This window comes from Aphelocoma coerulescens, chromosome 5 (assembly GCF_041296385.1).
Source record: "Aphelocoma coerulescens isolate FSJ_1873_10779 chromosome 5, UR_Acoe_1.0, whole genome shotgun sequence".
Lineage (NCBI taxonomy): Eukaryota > Metazoa > Chordata > Aves > Passeriformes > Corvidae > Aphelocoma > Aphelocoma coerulescens.
This window is the reverse complement of record NC_091019.1, coordinates 53,959,656-53,980,792: the sequence shown is the minus strand read 5'-3', so window position 1 is coordinate 53,980,792 and position 21,137 is coordinate 53,959,656. Positions and strand designations below refer to the sequence as shown.

The following is a 21,137-nucleotide window of genomic DNA, read 5'->3' as shown; positions in this document are numbered from 1 at the left end:
AAATAATCCTGTAAAAATTATCAAACCGGCACCATCTAAAAAGTATCTTATATCCACCCTGAATGTGACTGTCTCTCCAGATATTTTAGATTAGCGGAAAATATAAACAATCTGTCTGCAAAATGTTCAAGCACTAAAAGAAGCATTCTGTGCTTCATTATCAATATCCTCATTACACCATCAGCTGAAGTGCCGACTAGTTCTCCTGTGAAGATTTATCATGTATGGTGGCCACTTTGAAACATAGGTAGCGTAGTCTTTAACATTCCCTACTCAAGTGTCTCCCTGCTGTGCCTGTAAATGTCAGTCCAGTTTTTTCACGGCTGCGCGCACAGATTAGAAACAGCAGGAGAGCTTGGGAGTATGACTACAATACTAGTAAGGACACTTGTCTTCATGGCACTGCTCAAGTGATTCTTGGAATGCAGGACCCTGCTGTTTTCTAATATTTACACACAACTGGAGTCATCAAGAGCAGTAAATGCAGTCTAAAGGCAGCTTGCTTCTTTTGTGTTAGGGGCTTTACTTTCGAACAGGGATGTCAACAAAATCCTACTGCATCCTCCGCCTCCCATAAAGTGCTGTATTTCCCCATCAGTGCTTTGCAAAGCAGCAAAACACGTGTGTGCAAGCACACACTGTATGTGATCCATATGGTAGCACTGCGGGTACAATCACAGCCTTCCCCTCTGCTCCTCCTGGCTGTCCCACACTTTAAACACTACTGCAGTTACAGCGAGCTGGAGCCTGGGGTTTTGCAGTGCCTTGTGAGCACAGACAAGCCCTGAAACAAAAGTCACCTTGAATAAAAAGCACCCCTTTCCCTCACAGAACACTTGCCAGGACATCTTTTTCCAGGACATTTTTGGGGTGGGAGGAGGTAGGGGTGGCTTATGAAATTCGCTCCTCAAAACATTTTTTTCAAATATATAAAAATAACTGTCGCTTTTGGCTTTGGTAGTGTCAAAAGAAAACACACACCGTGAAAACTTGGAAAATAATCAAAGGAAGTTTACTGGTAAATAAGTTACCAAAAAAATAAAATGTCAAACAACTGAAGTACAAAAGAATGACATTAACTTTTGAGTATGTGACAAGGAAGAGAATACCGTATGCCTTCCTGACAATAGCTATTCAGAGCAGTGTAACATACTTTCTGAACAAAATGATTAAACGAAGACATTAAAATGATAGTTTGATTTGAGGAGTTTTAAACATGACAGAGGCTTTAGCAGTCCTATTTTTACATCTGAAATGAAGAGAATGCTATGCTTAAAGTTGTCAGCCACACTTCGCTAAAACCCAGGAAAATGAGCCTCACAGTCAACAGAAATGAGAAAGCACCTTTTAAATGTGGTATTCCAGTTTTATTTCAAAACAACGGATTCCCTTGTTACAAAACAAAAACCTCATCATTCATTCATTCAGTATTTCATGCTACAACATATTTATTTAATCTCCTGAGTAGTTACTCAGACATTATACAATCAAGCAAGCTGGACATCCACACACATACACTCTCACTGGCTCATATGGATTCCTTTTGATTTGCCAAACTTTCAGTTGCCCTGATAAGAAGGATGTTCATGCCTTATTATGTGTATGCTGCAGAAGATACATGAAAAGTGGTAGTGTTTCACACTGAAATTCAACACTATTTTTTGACTTACAACTCTGAAGAGAGGACTGAAAGCCAAGCAACAAAGTACTTTTACAAAAGGATTTGGAAGATTACATGCTCTTCAAGTACTGAAAAGGTAAACCATTATGTTGCTATGAGAAGCAGATGTGAGACAGTATTTCACTGGAACTAGATCCTGCACAAAGTTACTCACAATTATAACTTTTCCAGTCTTTTCACTAATATAAAAAGAAAACCTGAGGGGGTGGTTGAGAATAGGCATTGGGTTTTGGTTGGTTCTTTTCTTTGCTCTGGGCCCTTTGTCTAAAATTCTGGTCTCTTTCTTCCCAGAGAAATTGTAAATAATTGGAAAAGTGATATAAACACAAATACTAAGCAAAAAAAAAAAAGGCCAAAATTCAGTACCTGTCTTTCAAAGAATTGTTTAAATGCATTTTATACAAACTAGAATGGAAGGACATGATTTTTGCCTTATGTTCTGGTTTTAATTCAAACACTTGAAAAATATTTAAAAGCTATTTCTGCGTTTTCAGGCTTCATCTCAGTGTACATCTAAGTGACCACCAATATGACTTTACTCAAAACTGTGAGAAATCAGATGCAACACTGCTGTTTCTTATATAGTATCCATAATGAAACTATTAAATAAGGCTTTATCTCTACATTATAAAGCTGGAAAAAGGGACTCTCTTTTAGTTTGCCTTTAAGACATGAATTCACGTATATAAAGAATAAAAATGCATCCCCACTTCAAAAGTTGGCAAAATTTTGCATTAGTATCTAAGTATACATAAATTATGCAAATATTTTAATAAAACATTCAAAAACAGGTACAAACAACAGTCCGTGTTTTTATAGGAGTCATCATTTAAAAAGGAAAGAAATAGATTCCAGTGCTACAAAAAAAAAAACAAAAAAACAAAAAAAAAAAAAAAAAAAAAACAAACAAAAAAAAAAAACCAAAACACATCAATGAGCCACTGAGCAATTTAATTTGTTGCTCCATATATTATTTACTTCTGGAGTCTCTTTCTAGTTGCTGTGCTTTTCTTGAGTTTTGGTAAGGTCATCTTCTGGGTTCTGGCAGCAACTGCATCTGCAATGCAAACAAAACAAAAAGACTTTTTGTTAAGCAAAATAACAAAAACAGATCACAAGAAAATACTTTTAGTCTTAAAAGGATAGATCAACTCAAATCATTCATTGAGCTTTAAGTGGGGATGTGGAATATGACATGGACAGAGGAGAATCTACAACTATTTCTGGGCACTGACCTTCTCCGAAAAAACACGTTGTTCAGTTCAACTTCTCCAAAAGTAGCATCAGATGGAGTTGAGTCATTATTTTAGCTCATCTTCACCAAAAGAATTAGATCCTCTATAAAACCTACACTTCTCCATCCTCCTCATGTGCCAGCTTTTCGTTTTATAATGCCTTCCAGTATTAAGCCATTTTTTGGACCTTGTGCTAAGCTCATCCAGCTCTGGGATCATAGTCTAGCCCCAGACAGTAACTACCTACCATGCAGAGCTCATTCACTCACTCCCCATCCCCTCCCACTGGGAAGTGGAGGAGAATTGAAAAAAGGAAAAAAAAAACCCCATGGACTGAAATAGGAACAGTTTAATAATTACAATAAATATAATAATAACAAAAGTAAAAAGAAACAGATTAATTACCACACTCACAAAAAAACCTCACTGACTGATGCCCAGATCACCCCCAGCAGCAAGTGGTCCCTCCCAGCCAACTCCCCCATTTTATATACTGGGTATGACATTCTGGTATGACATTCTCCCCCCATTTATATACTGGGTATGGAATATCCCTTTGGCCAGTTTGGATCAGCTGTCCTGGCTGTGCTCCCTCCTGGCTTGTTGTGCAGCTCCCCATTGGCAGAGCACAGGAAACTGGAAAGTCCTTGACTTAAGGTAAGCATTGCTCAGCAACAGCTAAAACATCTGTGTTATCCACATTATTCTCATACTGAATCCAAAACACAGCACTGCACCAGCTACTAGAAAGTAACTCTATCCCAACTAAAACTAGAACAATTAGCAATGAAATTTTGATCTGGTATTCTCACAGTTTAGTGAGCTGTGGCATCTTAGAGCCTTCTGAATGGAGCTTATCCAAGAGGAGGTGGAAGGCACACAGGTGAAAAAAAAAAAAGAAGGAAGATTTCTGATTGGCAATGTCAGCTGTTACATCAGCTCAGCTATCAGTGCAACTGTGCCCACAGATTCAAGCTATCACTTGACAATATTTTATTAACAAAGGTAACAAATAATCCCATCTAAATAAGATTCCTAGTAAACCTGGCAGGCAGGTTGTTCAAAGAGACCCTACCTAAAAGCAATAATAAAAACCTTCCTGCACTTTGATTCCTTCCTGCCTACTACCAGGGAAAAGGAAGAAAACAAAGCACCACAGCTCATTTCTGTGAATCACATTCAACTGTAGTCACTTTGATAAAAAAATATTACACATCATAAAAATTTCTATCTTTTTGCATATACAGGAACAATGAAATATTTCTCATCTCCTCATGTAGTTTTTAATTATTTTTTTCCCTCTTAATCCTAAATTCCTCCTTGAAGATAGCATGCCTCATTACTTCAGTTCTTGCTTGCAAAACTATATATAATTCCACTGTCCATGTCAAGAGTACAGGTAAAGAAAAGTAAAACTGAATTTCATGGAAGTCCTTAAGAAAGAAGTTGCTTGCTTAAGACAACAGCCTTTGAACAGTAAGAGTCACTGATCATTCAAGCTCAAGGAGTAAATTTGGGGGAATCAAGGAGGCAGACAACAATGCAAAACAAAACAACTTTACAAAAGAAACCCAACAGTATTGTGTATAGTTCTGGGCTCTATCCTACAAAAAAGGTCTGAGAAAAATGAGGAGAAAAATGGTTTCCAGCTCTCTAACAAAACAACAAGAAAACATTGAATTTAACTAGTTTATCTGAAGAAAGTAAAAAAAAGAGAAATGGAGACATATGATGTGCAAAAGGTTGCTGCATGAGTGTGATTTTCATGTCCACAGCAGCTAGAACAACCACTAGGCTTACGGGAAATTCATATTAGGTAATAAAAATATATAAAAAAAAATACTTCCCCTTATCAAATCCTTTGTAATAGTAAGGATAGTTAAGTACTCCAAGTGGTGTTGACCAGGGAAGTTTTAGAATAATCACACAGATTTTAAGATAAAATATTAGCATGTATGAAGATTAACACCAACATAAATTGATTAGATTGGTGTATAGAGCAGATCTCCTCTTGATGTCCCATCTCATCTTCCAATCCTACGTACAGTTTTAGAAACACACATAAGTCTTAAGAGAAATAAAACTGTGCTTGAGTAAAAAAATTAAAATTTCTATAAAATCACAGAAGTTCCTTCGATAAAACCAGAGTCACAACTTTCCCATTTAAATTGCCTTCTTTTATGAAAAGGAGGACAGTGAGAGATTTGGAAACATGAAAACACAGCTAACGAGCAAATAAAATCGGGTATTACTTAGGTGACTTCTAAGTTACATCATAGGTTAGAACATCTGAAAACAGAACCACACAGAGATTTTAGACTCTCAGCAAACATGTAACTGAAAAATATCTAGCAGCAGACATGCCAAAAGTTAGCAACTGCATCACTTTCATATGCTGAATCTACACCTGACAAAGGCTAAGCACATGCCAGTCCCCCGCTAATAGGCTGAAGAGGTCCAGCAATTGTAGCTCTTAACCAAATTTGTAGTCATCATCATTGAATAAAACAGCTAACATCAAAAGAAGCACAAGTGGTAGAGTACATTCATCAGACACTACAAGGTTTCCTTTCTCAAAAAAAATCCCAAACCTAATGTCCATGCATACATGTGCATAATCTTACACACACATTTTGCTCTACCTCTTTAAGAAACAAAGGTCAGTAAACCTGGAGTGGTGGGAGAGTTCTCTGGAAGAGATGTGCTCAACTGGTACCCACACGGATGAAGTTTAACATCTTTTCTGTGTGGACACCCCGAGTGCCACAGCAGGACAGGCTCAGGACTGACGTTGCTTTAGTACAGGCAACTACACGCCAAATGTGTTGAATTGCCACAGTTAACCTGAGAAGTGATAAGGTAGGAATGAAACTGTTCCTAATCTATGATCTTACATATGCCACTGCATCAGATCTCAGTGCAATAATTTATTCCCAACAATAATTTTGTTACTAATTTAAGTAATAAATACAGACTTGTGATTTCCAAAGCAGATAAACTTAGAACTGCCAGTTCTTCAAAATTCTTCCACTGATCACAGTATCCCTTTTCTCTTGCAAAATGTGCTTCAGTCATATTTCAGCTGTCTTTGTTGGTATCAAACAACCAAGTAATTTTGCTAGATGGCTCTCTGGGAGACCTTTTTCCTTCAACTACCCCTTAAAAAAGTTCTACAGTCATCAGACTGAAAAAGACAACAAGAAAATGGAACTCATACATTTGCTGTTTACATACAGAAGGAATAAGAAAATAGTGTTGGAAGACTATGTTCAGCAACCAGCTGCACACATCAAATGGGAACTTAGGGCAGGCTGCAACTTTTAGTGAGTTAAACACCACCCTTCTCCAGTAAGTTTGGGCAGTTTGAATATGGCGCCAATGAAGAGATGTTTTTAAGAAGATAAAAGAAGAAATCGTCTTTTAAGAAGATTTTAAAAAGATGAAGTCTTCTTTTAAGAAGACTCTTCTTTCTTTTAAGGAAGAGTCCTCTGACAAGCTCTTTTCCAACTCAGACAGGGAACCCCTGCATAACTGAAAAAACTGGTGAATTACACTTCTCAGACAAGCATTTTTCAGTACTCTGAAGCCACTGAAGAAATTGCAAGGGCAATACAAATAGTAGTTGTGGCTATTTGGCTTTTTCTACAAGAGCTAGCAGCTCTATTTCTACAAGAATTCAGAAATGACTCAGAAAAAAAAGAATGGAGAGACCAGAAGAATGCAAATATGGACTTGAATTCCAGTAAATATATGTCTGTGGGGTGGGGATGAGAGAGAAAAAAGTCAGTAAAGTTATGGGATGGGGCTTGGCTTTAGATACTCTGTTCTGCCAAGTACTCCCTTTCCTGCAACAAATAAAGAAAATGCTTTTCATATTCTCATAAGGAAAAACATCAGAACACAAGAATGTATTATTTATGACTTTATGCCTGTGTATTTTTTACAGATAGCATCAAATATATGAGTGTTCTTTTAAAAATTCTAATATAAAATTGTTCCAGATGAAACTAAAACTGGTTTACTTCTATTTGTAAAAATTGCTTCACTGAAGATATTCCAAAACACAATTGTACATACACAGAAACCATTCGTCCCATTCAGCATGTGTCTAAAATTAACCCTCCTCTTCACCATACAGCAATTTGCAGGAGGAGGGAAGTTTAACTCAAAACATTACTTGCAATCTTGAAACAGGTTAGTTTCCTGTAAAAATCTGAGTCACTGCAGTACAATTTTTCTTTCCTGTAGAAAAATTTCACTTGCAAATTTTATATCTGAGTTTGAATTGCAATACCTGTTCAACATACTGCAATTCATCTTCAGGTCACAGAAAAACAACCAAAAAAGCAGACATCACTTTTTTTTCTTAAATTACTTGATTCTACATGTAAAGTCATTATACAAAACCTTACACATGGAAAAGTTTCGTTACAAGTTGTTTTCTTTTAATACTTTTTATTAGCAGCAAACACAAGAAAATCCCATGAAATGTAACAAGGAACTTAAATTACTTACATTTTAAATGTGTTTAAGTGCTAGAAATGGTCTGAAGATCTTGTACAGAAATAAGCTTAAAATACAAAGGTAGACTCAGTAAAGAACTGTGTTCCAAGCACACAGAAGTACACAGTAACACTCTCATACTTTATTTGTTGGACACTAATTTTTTCTCTTTATTGTAATTAGTGGCACATGTTCAAATTAATTCTCACTGAATTTGTCACTTGCAAATTGTCAAAAAAACCTTACTATTTGTGAAGAACCATAAAGAGAAATTAAATGTAAACTCAATCTATTTTAACCTTCCTATTCAAAATATTTTAAAATCTTCAAACTTAAAAGCACCTCCTACCACACCTTTTCTAATTTAAATAGCTTTTGAAAAGCCTCAACAATCTTTGGACAGGCCATAAAAAGACAGATCACTTCATACTGTGTTTGAATGTACTTAATGCAAAATATAGAAGTGAGTTTGTCAATTTTTCAGGCAACTAAAAACATCATTTCTCTGCTTTAAAACCCAGATCTTCCTGTTAACTTCTAGATATAACATTGCAGCACATGCTTTTAACTGCTAGAACCAGACCACATAAGTCTTATACTAGAACATTTAATTTGCAACACTCCTGAGACAGGTAAGGGAAGATGAAGAAGGGCACGGAAAGGGACACATCTTTCAGTCACTAAACACAGAGATGGATATATACCATTTTAAAATTTGTATCTACTTCCTCCTGGAGTCTGTAACAGATAGTAATCAATACCAAATCCTCCACAAGAAGGAAGAGATGAATTACACAATTAGAATTATTGTGAAGCAAGTTTCACAGAAAATAAGGTTTTAGGGTACAAAATTGAGATTAAAAAAAAAATCTACCTCTAATGTGGGCATTGGTACAGAGTAGAAAGACAAATAACAAGTTGCACCATAAACAAGCTCAAAAAACAATATGATTTGCTTTCTCCTAAAGCTTGGTGACAAGGCCAATAATTCTCTAAATGCAAAAATGCGCCTAAGTGGACATTAAATAACAAATCTTACTTGAATAAAGAAAAAAAGATTTAAGGCAATAACCCAGATACTGATTTATGCAAAGCCATGCAAGGTAAATAAACATAAAGCTAAGTACCTATTAATTGAGGAATACTATTAAACCACCATTTTGGAATGTTCTTCTAACCAATCCATCAGTATGCCTGTTTTCATATTGGAGTGGTTCACATAGTTCTTTATTTATACTGCAAGCGTAACCAAAGATCCCAGTAAAGGCCTTAACACGGTGGATGCTATCCAGCAATACTGACATGCAGAATTCCTACCCTCAGTAGTACTGCCTATTTTAAAAGTACATTAAAAAATACAGTACTTTCATTGTTGTATCTATCTTAGTATTTTTCTTTATATGTCCTAATTAATAAACCCCAGAACTGTCTTAAAAAATTCAGAACAGAAAAAAGGCTATTCTACAAAAATTCTGTATTGCTCTAATCCAATCTTCATCAACCCCGAGATTTAAAAATACCTGCCAGGGTAGTCACTTCAATTGTTGCTTTGAACCTAAGATTACTCACAAAACTCTTGTTTTTGCAGCATTTATGTGATTTTGACTGAAGATACCTGTACTATCTGCCTATTCCACCAAACTGATCAAAAATAAGCATATTAGTCCTATCATATTATGCACTACACCCCTGCACGAGCGTTGGTGGATACATACAGTGTATGCCAAAGTTTGGCATTCTGCTTTAACAGTATCATCGTTTATAAGACTGTATTTTACTACTGTACTTGAAAGCAGCTAATACTGAAAATGGAGCTGCAACAGAGTGGGGAGAAAAGCTTCTAATTTAAATAGAAATCATCTCTTCTGACAGCATCCTGGTGGAGATATATTGGCTAACATAATACTTCAATGTCATCCACATTGCTTTATAAAAGATACCTTGCAAAATTCCACTTTTCAGGAAAGCCTATGGTTTCATTATGCCAGGGAAAAAAAAAGAAGAAGCTGATAACATGCTAATATAAATAAAAAACAATTTAAGAATGTCACCAAATTTCTTGCCACTTATTTTGGAGTCCAATACAGTTTGTTTCTCAAGCGCTTTCTGAAATTCTGTTTCCAAATAGAGTTGCTCAACAGCTCTAGAAACACTGATGGCTGACAGAATTGGAGAAGGCCTTTAACCACTTCATCTGATATGGCCACTCTTACACTGAGAACAACCAGGGACAGCTGACAGCAGAAGCAAGAATTTCCAGATGTCTGTCCTTTCTCAGTGCCATTCTTTCCTCCTCCTCCAAGTCCACAGGCTCCCCAGCCCCAGCAGTGGCAGATTTCACTACTGGCAGAGTTCCTATAGCCACCGAGCACCTTAAGGTACTCTTAAGTGCCACACAAGCAGGACCTTTTGGTGGACAACTAATCTTTTGAACTGGATAAGCCAAACTGCTCAAAAATCTGGTTAATGCTGATGAGCTGAACCGCAAGAGGCTGCACAGCTCCTCTTGTCATTGCTTTATGTTCAAATACTTATGAGATGTTGTTTGAATACCTGAAGAGCAACCATCATTCCACCATATTTACACCCCTTACAAACCAATAAAATAGAATTTCAACAACTTTTAAAGCATTCCTGTATGACTTCACTTCAAGTTGTACAACTAAGAGGTATCAAGAAAACATCCATTTTACTGAACTTCAAGAATTTTTTTTTTAGTCACAGGAAAAACCATTTAATGGAGAAACAAGTCCGTGGTAACACAAAACTAGTCAGATTTGGAAACACAGTTTTAAGTATTTCTATAATAATCAGACCTTTTCAAATTATAAAAGCATCAGAATCAGAAAAGATTATGAAACAGTTGCCCTTTCCTTCTACACAGGTTTATGAATCACATAATAGTTGGTAAAGTTTTTAATTCCAAATTTGGAGAGAACCAAATGAGTAAGTACATGTATCACATTTCACCTGAAATCATTTCATATACTCCCTCTACTTGGTATTCATTAAACTGAGTAGTGTAAATTAGAGCCATTTCATCTGTAGCTCTATTGAACTAGCAAGAGTAAGTTCTTCTAATTTAAGTCTATGTTGAAAATCTATACAGCCTCCCAAATAACTTTACTTTGTCTGAGAAAGCCTCATTGCTTACAAAAAGCTGATGTTACCAACTGGATTGCAATTCTTCAAGTTCTTTTCCATCTCCTTCTATAAGAAATTCAATCTACAATCCCAGGAAAAGGTAGTATAATATATTACAAGAACAGAAAATATGTTCTGCACATGCATTTTAAATCGCAACCAGAAAATAGTCAGCTGTATTAAGTATTTTGTTAAAAAGTCTTAAATTATATCTAAAATGCTAGAACTATTAAGTGTCAGCATCATATAAAATAATTTTATTGCCTCGAAAGTATAATCCAATTACCACTTCTTCAGCCACTGACAGACTAGAGAATTTATAATAAATTGAAGTAAACAAGTAAAAAGGCATTCAAAAAGAGAAATAATCACTGGTCTTAATGATTAAAATTCTATAATATGAACAGCTAAAAATGAACAAAGCAGTGTCACCTCCTGGAATAACATTAGCTTCATTCCTTGTACTTTGTACCGTACAGTTTGAGTAAATATACCAGGGTAAATCCAGAACCCACCAACCTTATTACACTTTGAAAGGTTACAGTTTCCCATCCTTCAACACTCCTTCATCGAACTGTTTTTAAACAAGGATATTTGTTTTGGGGTAGACTTCAGTCCTACTGCTTTATTATTTTTATACTAACTGACCACAGACAACATCTGGTATTTTAAATGAAATTATAAACCATAAATTCTTGAGGAAAAATATCTTTGCTATTACTTGAATTCAGTTCACATTTACATAAAGGCATTACAGGGTTGGATCCATAAAGCAGTTTGACTGGACACTCACCATCAGCTTACCCTATACAGATCTGCTGAAGATTTCTCACATTGCATTTTCAATAATCCTATTTTATCTGTCCATGACTTTTTCCAGACTGCACTGTAACTATGCCAAACTACGTTGAAAAAATAGCTTCAGCATTTTCTATCCTTATAGCTAATCCTTTCCTTGTCTTTAAACATGCTTGCTTTTGGAAGCTGCTGCTGTTAGCCCTTGGCTTTAACACTCTGTGAAGAGGAATCCTGAGGAGTCAGCATGTTCTAACAGGGAACTGGACAAGGCAGGAGGACAAAATGAGTGAGCAGAGAATGAATGATGGCAAAAGAACAGGGTTCAGCCACCAATTTTTATCACCTAGCAATTCTACCAGCTTTAGGCACTACATAATTGGAGTATAATCCTTTCTTATAAAGAAACTTGAAATATTTTAACTTTATAATCTAAAAAATAAACTGTGAAAGATCAAAAGCATTTGCACTGCTAAAGGTAAATGGTTCTATTTGGTATTTTATGGCCACGTGGCTGGGTTTTGGTTAGCTGAGGTCAGCTTCAGGGCTAGAATCTGTAGGGAGAGATCAGCTGCTCTCCTGTGCCTGACACAGCCCTTTCCAGATGGCTCCAATACAAACACACTATAGGCCAAAGCTTCAAAACAAACCCAGTGCAGGCAAAGCTGAGCCAAATTTGTTTGTGGCACCTCTGTGGAAACATTTAAGAAAGGGGAAAAACCACTAGACAGGCAGAAAGGGAGCAGCAGTGCAGGGAGAAGAGTGGGAAACAGCAGACAGAACACCAAAGTCAAAGGTGGAAGTGGTACTCCACTGCACCAGAGAACATGTTCCCTGTAGCTCAGAAGACCCAGAATGGAGGAAATACTCCCTGCAACTCATGTGAGAGCCCAACCTGGAGAAAATGGATATTTCCTGAAAAAACTGGGCCACATTCCCCCCCCCCCCACCCCAAAGACTGCAGCCCAAAAGAGAGAGCCCACACTGGAGCAGGGGGAAAATGTAATGATGAAGGAGCAGCAGACACCACAGCACACTTCCCCTCCAGGACCCCTGCACCAAACAAGGAGAGTGGTAGAGGAGTTTAGGGTGAAGTAGTTAGCTTGAGTTTGGGAGAAGGGGAAGCAAAGTTGTTTGTCACTATCCAAATTTATTTTAAATTTGCAATATATTACATTTATTTTCCCCAAGTTGAGTCTGATTTGCCCAAAATAAATAGTAGATAGCAATAAATTTCCTCATCTTTGTTTTAATTCATGGGTTTTCTCAACCTATTTTTTCCTTCTGTACCACTGAGGAGGGGAGCAAGTGGCTGAGTGGGGTTCTGGACTTTAGCCAAAGTATCCTGCCACACAAGTACATGGGACTGTTGGAAAAATGTTTTGACTTACTAGAAGTAGCAGCTTTCTTTTTTTTTGGACTTCCTGTATCTTCCATTTCCGCCTCAGTGCCCTCACTGGCTGCAGCTGCTGCTTTTCTTCTTTTCTGAAGAAAAAAAAAAAAAGAAAAAAAATTTTTAAAAATAATAGCAATTGAACTCAAGAGCAGGAAAGACTACACAAAGTAGAAAATATAAAGTAAGGAAATACCTTGTGAGGATATTATATTATAAAATGTCTCCAGTCATAGAGAAAATTTATTCCTGTATTAAAACAAGAATACTAGTACTAAGCTATACACAACTTAAAACAACAGTTCCCCAATCTGCAGATCACTTTAGGAGTTGAAATCTCAATGTATGAAAACATGAGGTTTTGCGATCATAACATGGGATGTTTTTTAACTTACGCTGAATAACTGTCACAAAAGGAGCAATCTGAAAAACTTAACACATAAAAACATTTATCCTAAGTTCCTATTAATTGGGTTTCTCTAAAGCAATTACACCACATTAAATTCAAGTTTATCTGGATTCTTGCTTCTTAAGGCTTTCTTTGCACAGCTTAAAAGTAGCTAATACCCACTTACAGTACTTTTTTTTTTTTTAATAGCAACGATGGGTTCTGTTCCAAAGAGAGGTATTTGGGAAATCTGAACTGCATTCAAGGTACATTATCTTAAAACTTCTAAATGGATAGAACTCTTACTATCTGTGTATTACAATTAATCTTACTATTGCGAAATATTCCTGAAGTGGTCATGGAAAATTATTGTTTTAAGCCGTGATTTTTGCAAAGGATGAACTGACCTGCATCAAGCATACATGAAAAGCATTGAACACTGGAGGAGTTTTACTTTTCCTTTTTCTTTATTTTTTTATTTTTTAATTGTGTGAGACTAGAGCTTTACTAACACAGCTTTAAAAGTGGCTACAACTTCACACAGCTCACGAGAGAAGGGGAGAGTGCATTACATCTTTCCTTTCCAAAGTGTTGCTTCATGATTACCATCTAAACCCTGCTGGGCTGAACAGATTGGTTCGATAATTACATACAATAACTGCAGTGGGCAGGTAACCCTCAGCTGGCACAGGGCAGCTCCCCTGTGAGAACTTCCATATGCAAACTGCACTGATGGAGTGCATTAGGTACATCTTTCCTGCCGGTGCACAGGCCTGATTACCGCCAGCCAAGACTCCAAGGTTAGTATGTCAGCAGATTTGTGATGCATTAGGCAGGAATAAACACAGACACTTTTGTTCATTCTGACCAAAATTAAGGAGGACTATTTCAGCACTGTACTGCTTCTACATGAGAGATAATGCATTCCTCCCAATTGTACTAGGAAACATTTTAAACGCTCATCAGAAAAACAGATATTCAATACATGTTACACAAAAGCAAAATACATTTATCTTGTTTCTAAGCTTATTTAATAAAAAGTGGTTTCTTAATCTTGATGCAAGTGAATTACCTAGCAGTAGAAATCAGGGAGCATTCATCTGACAAAAGCAACACCTGCACATCTGAACCTGAACATTAGAAGGAACCACAAATCACTAAGACCTGTATTTTTCCAGGCTACTTTACTCCAAATATTACCCAGCAACTCTTCAGCACTGAAGAACAGTAAGATGTGGTCCTCGCTCTAAATAATTTAGTCGAGAGCTTGAAATACTTCCTTCAACATGTGGTACTGCTAACTTCTTGTTTGGCTAGAACTACTATAGAATACCACACTCACAAACCAACATGCATTTACTATTTAAAAAAAAAAAAGAAGAAACCTCAAGCACAGCTGTGAACTGTGTTTCATTTACTTATACATCTGGGGAAACTTGAGCCATGATACAGAAAATAAAATGTTAACTTTTAATATAGCAGACATCTGTGACTTTTACCCAGATACCAATACTGGAGAATGACACAGATTCCAGAACAACCATGCTTATATGTAACATATAATGCCCACCATGGCTCAATTAGCTGACAGCACAGGAGAATCCTACATTCTAAGAATGTATTTACACAGAAGCTAGAAATATTATCTCCTAGCAGTGAAACAGCATAGCTTCAGAACATCAAATAACACTGTTTTAAGAAAATATTATGGTAGATTGCACCAAAAGAAATGGAGAATAGGTGTGTTAAGACCTGTTGTGATTAAAAGATCAGTAGAGCCAAAATGTCATAGATATTTTGTGTTAGAGGTCATAATCTTCTCAAGGAGGGATGCCAGATTGCATTTTTCTTTTTCAAATTAGGTATTAAGCATGCCAAACAAAATTCAGCACTTGTGATCCCGGCTTTCAGAGGAGAAATGCTACTAATCAGTGGCAAATTACCTTTATGGAGAGTAGTTTTTAATGAAGTTTGGAATTTGGAGCTTATCTTTAAAACACTAAATCATCTTCTACCGTAGCCTATACTGCAGCTGCTACAAGGCCTACAAAATCCAGTATAGAAGGAAGAGTCATCTGTCCTGGTGTTTGGACAAAAGCAAGATGGTTATGTTAACCTGATGTCCATCAATCTTATTCTGTCCAGACACTCCAGCAGTAGCTGGCATGAAGTAGCATTAAGCCCACTGAAATATGAAGCAGACAGCTGAAAACGCTCACTCAAGGAGGGTGGTAGCACTCCTGTTTTTATCTAAGTGCTTGAACATATTTGTGACAACTGAGCAAGCTAACCACACATATGGTTCTCAAAGGATATAAAAAAAAAAAGAAACCCAATGAAAAGACTTACTTCTATTTGATATCAGGAGGTAAGAACCTATGGAAAAGTATTATCCCACGCTTTGGGAATGGCCTTGACTAATATAGGCTAAAAAGGTAAGATTTTTTAAGTTTTTATTCAATTGAAAATGTGCACCAGACATCTCTGCTGGACAAGGACGTTAAAGGTCACAGCTGTTGGCTCTGCAGCAGGCCAACTTATTCAGCAAAGAAACCAGCCAACCATTAAAACCAGATTATTTATTTCCCCAAAATACAGGCCTCAAGCCATATCAAACCACAAGAGGAACAGAACTCATGTTATCAAACTCTCCTTTTGGAGAGACCCGTTCAGCAGAAAATATTAGTACAGAGACCACAGCTGTATGATTTTAGCCAAAATACTATTTACTGGGCAAAAAGAACTAAGAAAAGCTGGACATATATCTTCAGAAGTCTTTAGAATACCACAGGTTTTTTTTCTTTCCTGCTTTTTCCCCATCTTTTAACACACTGCTGATATGTCAGTAAGCAGGCAACATACTTGGACTATTATCCTGTACTGTAATTCTCAGTTCCCCGGCTCATGCTAAAGGAACCAATAAACTGCCCACCTACCATTAACAAATGTAAACAAAGAAGTAATAAATGCAGTTTGAAGTACAAGACAATTGTCATTATTGCCATTATGTGACCACTTTTTTATGGTTATAAGCTGTTTTAACATACACCTTCCCTAAAGCTTAAAAAGTTCTTAATCCCATATTCAAATGGGAATTCAAATCCAGAGTTTAAGGCTTCTTAAATACAAGGAAAAAAATACCCCTAGCCAACCAATACAGTTAAGACTCAAAAATAACATATTGGATCACAGTGAAATCAATATGTAAATTCCAGAATCAAATACTTGGCATAAAGATGTTTACTTAAAACCAAGCTTTGAACTAGTCATGGAAAGGAAACTAATATGGAACAAAAACTAGACTTACCTTAAATGTACTTTGATCCATCTGGAGTTTTACCAAATTAAAGAAATAAGTAAATTAACCAAATGTTCATCTGTTCAAATGTCATTATATCTAGGTATACAAATTTTGTTACCCAAGGTACTATCTACAATGAAAGTACCTCTATAAACATCACTCTATATCAAGTTTTATTAAGAATTAGTGAAGTTGAATTAGAGAAATAACGTGTGTGAGCAGGACTTAAACAAATCACTATTTAATTATTTGTTGCTGGATGAAATTATGACACCTACTTCCAACACCACTAACTCTTACTTAGCTCAACAAAATGCAATAAAAGTTGACATTAATTTTTAGAGTAAAACCTTTTGCACGGGATTTCTTTGAAAGTCTCCATTCTCTGCCAAGCCAAAGTCAAGCACGCCATCATCTTTTTGCCCAATGGCCTTGAGACCTTGCAGAAGTATTTCTCGGAAATGCTGATAAACAGGTTTCTCTTCATAGCTCAATAGCTTCACCTTTTCCATATATTTGGCTATTTCATCTAAAGAAATGGCACCTCCAATTAATTTCTATTTGAAAACATTTTAATCATTCATTTTACTAGAAAAGAGACAGAAATTATGCATGCACTACTCATGCTATTTTTGAAATGGTTATTTATAAACTTATAATAACTCTGTTTTTACTACAACACATTTTAGAAAAAAATTATACCAAGGTTCATTACCCAGTGATGACAGCATCACTGTTTTTTACATGTTTATTGCAATGAAGAAAACAGTCAGTTGTAAAAAAAGGTAATAGGCTAATCTTCACCAATGAATGCTTATTTACATGGTATTTCTTATGTCTATATTTAAAAATGTGGAAAAGGAAATTCAATGTTATCTCAGAACTTCATCAGTTCAAGACTGAAACATATACTAAATAATACACAAAACATCAGACCACTGAAAAAACAGACGAGTCATGGTTGACAGAGAAAATTCTTCTGATCACCAGAAATAGCTGGAAATAACTAAATATTAACATCCCAAGAAAGTGTATTTCTAATAGAGTCAGTTAAAAAAAAATAATGTACTCAGCAAATCACCTCTGCAAAATAGGAACAATCTACACTTCAAGTTTGCATTACTTATTAAATTTCCATATCTAAAATTCACTTGTGAAAAATCAATTTACACATCTCATGTTTGAAATTAGTACTGTCCTTAACCAGAAGCAACACAGTGTCTGTAGTGCATAAAACTACAGCCAAAAGGAAGAGTCTAAACTTCTCTTAAGCAACAATCTAATTCATGCCACTTTGTTGTTCCTGACTGAAAGGAAGAAGAATTAAAGTAGGTACAAAGTTCAATAAACAAGTATTTTAAAATAGCTCCTCTTACCTGGTTTATTTTTCCCAGGAAAGCATTTGTCCATCAAAATGGAAATATTATCTCTACATCTGAAAAACAAAATTAGTCAAAAAGACTGTTTCTTTTGAATTTTCAATCTTGTCCTGCTCTGATAAACTATTTAAGTACCCAGTTTGGGCCACTGTCAGATACAAGAAACACTACTACATAAACCTCTGGTATGACTTAGTATGGCCATTTGTAGGTGTGCAGCACACTTGAGAACCTGATGAATGCCAGGTGGGCTACCTGAAACAGCTGCTGATTCTTGTAAAAGCAAGTAGAAGACTGAAGATAAAGAACTGGTCCATTTTAAACTCTCATATACCAATGCTAAGGAAGCCAAATAACAAATACTTGTTAATGAGATAGTAACTGCTATGCTGGGACAGCTCTCTTCATATTAAATATCTGACAAGACATGGTTGATCTGGGCTGAGGGGAAGGCATGTTAACATTGAGGCTGAGGGACAAAATGAAAAATAATTTCAAAATCCCATAATGGTAGTCCTCTAGCTGGAATGATGCTCAAAGACATCTAAGATTCCCCTTTAGCCTTTGTTTCTGCCACATGCATCAGAGCATGGTGTTAAAGGGACTCGTACTCCACACTTTTCTTCCTGTAAAGCACAACTGATGGTCACCTGCATCCTGCTAAGAGTGCTTTTGGCTTCACTATGGCAATTCTAAAGTGACAATACTGCAGTGGAAAAATAAACATTTCACATACACAAAAGAAGACAGCAGAACAGTATAAGTGAAGTTTAATTACAAGTCAAGGATACATGAGACACAAAGGGAAAATGGGGGATACAGAAAACAATAGCTACTCACCGAGAGGGAACATACTGAAAGTACAAAGCATTTCTACAGAAAGATATTTTCATTTTCAAAAGAGAGAAAACACATAGTTTCTCACCTGATTTTTGAGTCTCTGACAAAATTTGGATCTTTCAAATTATCTTCCCATGGTAGATGGCCACTAAGCCAATGAATCATACAGTAACCCAAGATCTCCAGATCACCACGTCTCGATGGTGCTAAATATAAATACACATATGAATAAACCAACCATAACACCAGCTAATAAAGCACACACAGTTTAACAACAGTAAGAATTTATAAATATGTTAAGACAGTGCTAACAACGTTACACTACCATATCTGTTACTTATATCTTTATTTTAGCATGAAAGCTAGGAAGGAAAAAATATTGTTCCTACATCTGGAAGGACAACTTCATTTTCAAGTCCTTTATCAATCTCCTATTCAAAGACATGACATGCTGCAGTTATCCCAATTTGGGAAGCTTTTTAAGTACTCAGGTTGTGGAAAAAATAGAACAAGTTAGTGAAATGATTGACTTTCTGTTCAAAATAGTTTTTACTTCCCTTCTTCTATAAAAAGGTAGAAGTGCTGAGACCCCACCTCCCCCCCAAAAAATTCCACAATGCTGAACTATTTTATGTGGTCTGGAAACTGAACAGAGGACAGTATGAGATCAGATCCCTAAGCCTTCACAAAAAAACCCCACCCAGAAATAAGCAACCACAAAAAAAGCCTCACCAGAACAAGCCACACGTACATTGACCACAGACTACACTAGAAGTATAAATTGGCAGATCAAGTCATCTTTGGTTATGTTCAGCTTTGAGTATCCTCAAGCAAATAATAATTTTCAACAACTATTATTTTTTGCATAACACACTCTTATGCTAATAAAGCAAAATTTAAGAATTAAGAAAATGAAGTTGATATTCACTATGAATCTTCAGTGATTAATCAGCTATAGACATGTTCTTTCCATATTCAACCTTTTCTCACTCCTTGAGTTTTGATGGTCAGTGACTATAGGCATAATTAATTAATTAATTAAATGAAGTTTATTGAGTTAAAATAAAGAATATTTTCACATTGATAACAGCGACTATTTTTCTTCTAAAACCAGGACCTATTTTTCCATCAAGATCTCACAAGCACGATTCCATTTCTACTTGGTTAATATGAAGCAATCTGCTGAACCTCTTAACAGTCTTTATAAATTAAGGGGCTATAGTTAAGAAAGTTACATTAAAAATACAATTAGTAAAAGTCAGTAAATTAAAAAAAAATGCCATCATAGCACATAAGGAACTAAAAAAAAAAAAAAAGAAAAACATTTTTTTACAGGTTTGTTTGCTGCACTGAGTTTTGTAAAGTCTCATTTATACAAAGGGATACACAAATGCCTGTTGCTGAGTTTTACATCCTTACCCACACCCTTGTGTGCATCAATACTGGTATATTCAATAGTGCCATCATGGCACCTTTTAGGATCTTCTTTATATACTTTGTGAACTCCTTCAGGACAGTATCGGTAGGCGAGTCCGTAATCCACCAAGTACACCTAGTAATTTCCACAAATTATTCTAAGGTTAAACAACTATAAATACAAAAACTACACAAATGATAAATGCAACTCCCAACTATTCTCATAACTTCCTTGAAAGTATTAAGAATGGTGAGTTGTTCAACTTTGAATGATTGTCTGTACTTTATTAATCTTAATGCATATGATTTGAAAACAATGTCAGATAGGTTTTATTGTTTTCCATAAAGCAGTCTGATCTGGAAGTCATTTCTTGCTGCTACAGAAGGCAAGTAGAGTACAACAATTATCACCAATAAAATCAAATTTAAAAAAATACCAAAAAAACCAAACCAAAACAACAAGCAAAAAAAGAAGTAATGTCCATAGAGTTATAAATACACTCACTCTGCTACCCTCTTTAAAGTCAGTTGACCCCTTTGAACAATACTACATACTACTACTCATTAACAATGGTTACCTTGAGAGAACTGAAATTATTTTACATCTTTCAAAAGCTAAAACATTTGGGCAAGAACACATACATAATTCTGTAACTCTAATATGCATTGTTTGAATGGTAAAGAGAGTTAAAAATGCAGAAAAATGAAAGACTTCCGTAAATCAAGTGGAACAATCAACACTCTAAAGACCAATTTTTCCAAGTAACAGAACACTTATCTGATGGATTTCTTGAACAAAGCAATGAGGTAACAATGCAGACAGGCAAACATAATTTACCAGTGTGCTATATAATTTTAGGCTTCCACCTGCAAATACCTATTTGTGAGTCAATTTTTTTTTAATCTCAAGAATTTCTCTAGAATACTGTTTAGGCCAAATAGTCAATTGATAACTGTCCAGCAAAATGCATTAAAAAATCATAGAATATTAACTAGATATAAATGTCAAGCAGAAATAATGTTACCATATACATTCTTAAAAATGAGCTTCTGCTAGATTTC

At 35.8% G+C, this 21,137-nt stretch overlaps 1 protein-coding gene across 3 annotated transcripts in view; it reads right to left on the bottom strand.

The window, feature by feature from the left end:
- Positions 1-990: 990 nt before the first annotated feature.
- VRK1 (VRK serine/threonine kinase 1) overlaps positions 991-21,137 on the bottom strand; it is a 35,832-nt gene continuing 15,685 nt past the window's right edge. For 2 of the 3 annotated variants that reach the window (XM_069018223.1, XM_069018224.1), the window contains 7 exons: positions 20,079-20,211; positions 18,745-18,865; positions 17,817-17,875; positions 16,791-16,969; positions 16,447-16,467; positions 12,750-12,843; positions 991-2,738 (listed from right to left, as the gene is read on the bottom strand). In XM_069018223.1, coding sequence (XP_068874324.1) covers positions 2,656-2,738; positions 12,750-12,843; positions 16,447-16,467; positions 16,791-16,969; positions 17,817-17,875; positions 18,745-18,865; positions 20,079-20,211 — 690 coding nt within the window. In that variant the 3' untranslated portion in view covers positions 991-2,655. The remainder of the gene's footprint in view (positions 2,739-12,749; positions 12,844-16,446; positions 16,468-16,790; positions 16,970-17,816; positions 17,876-18,744; positions 18,866-20,078; positions 20,212-21,137) is intronic. The other variant, XM_069018222.1, reaches the window with a different exon arrangement.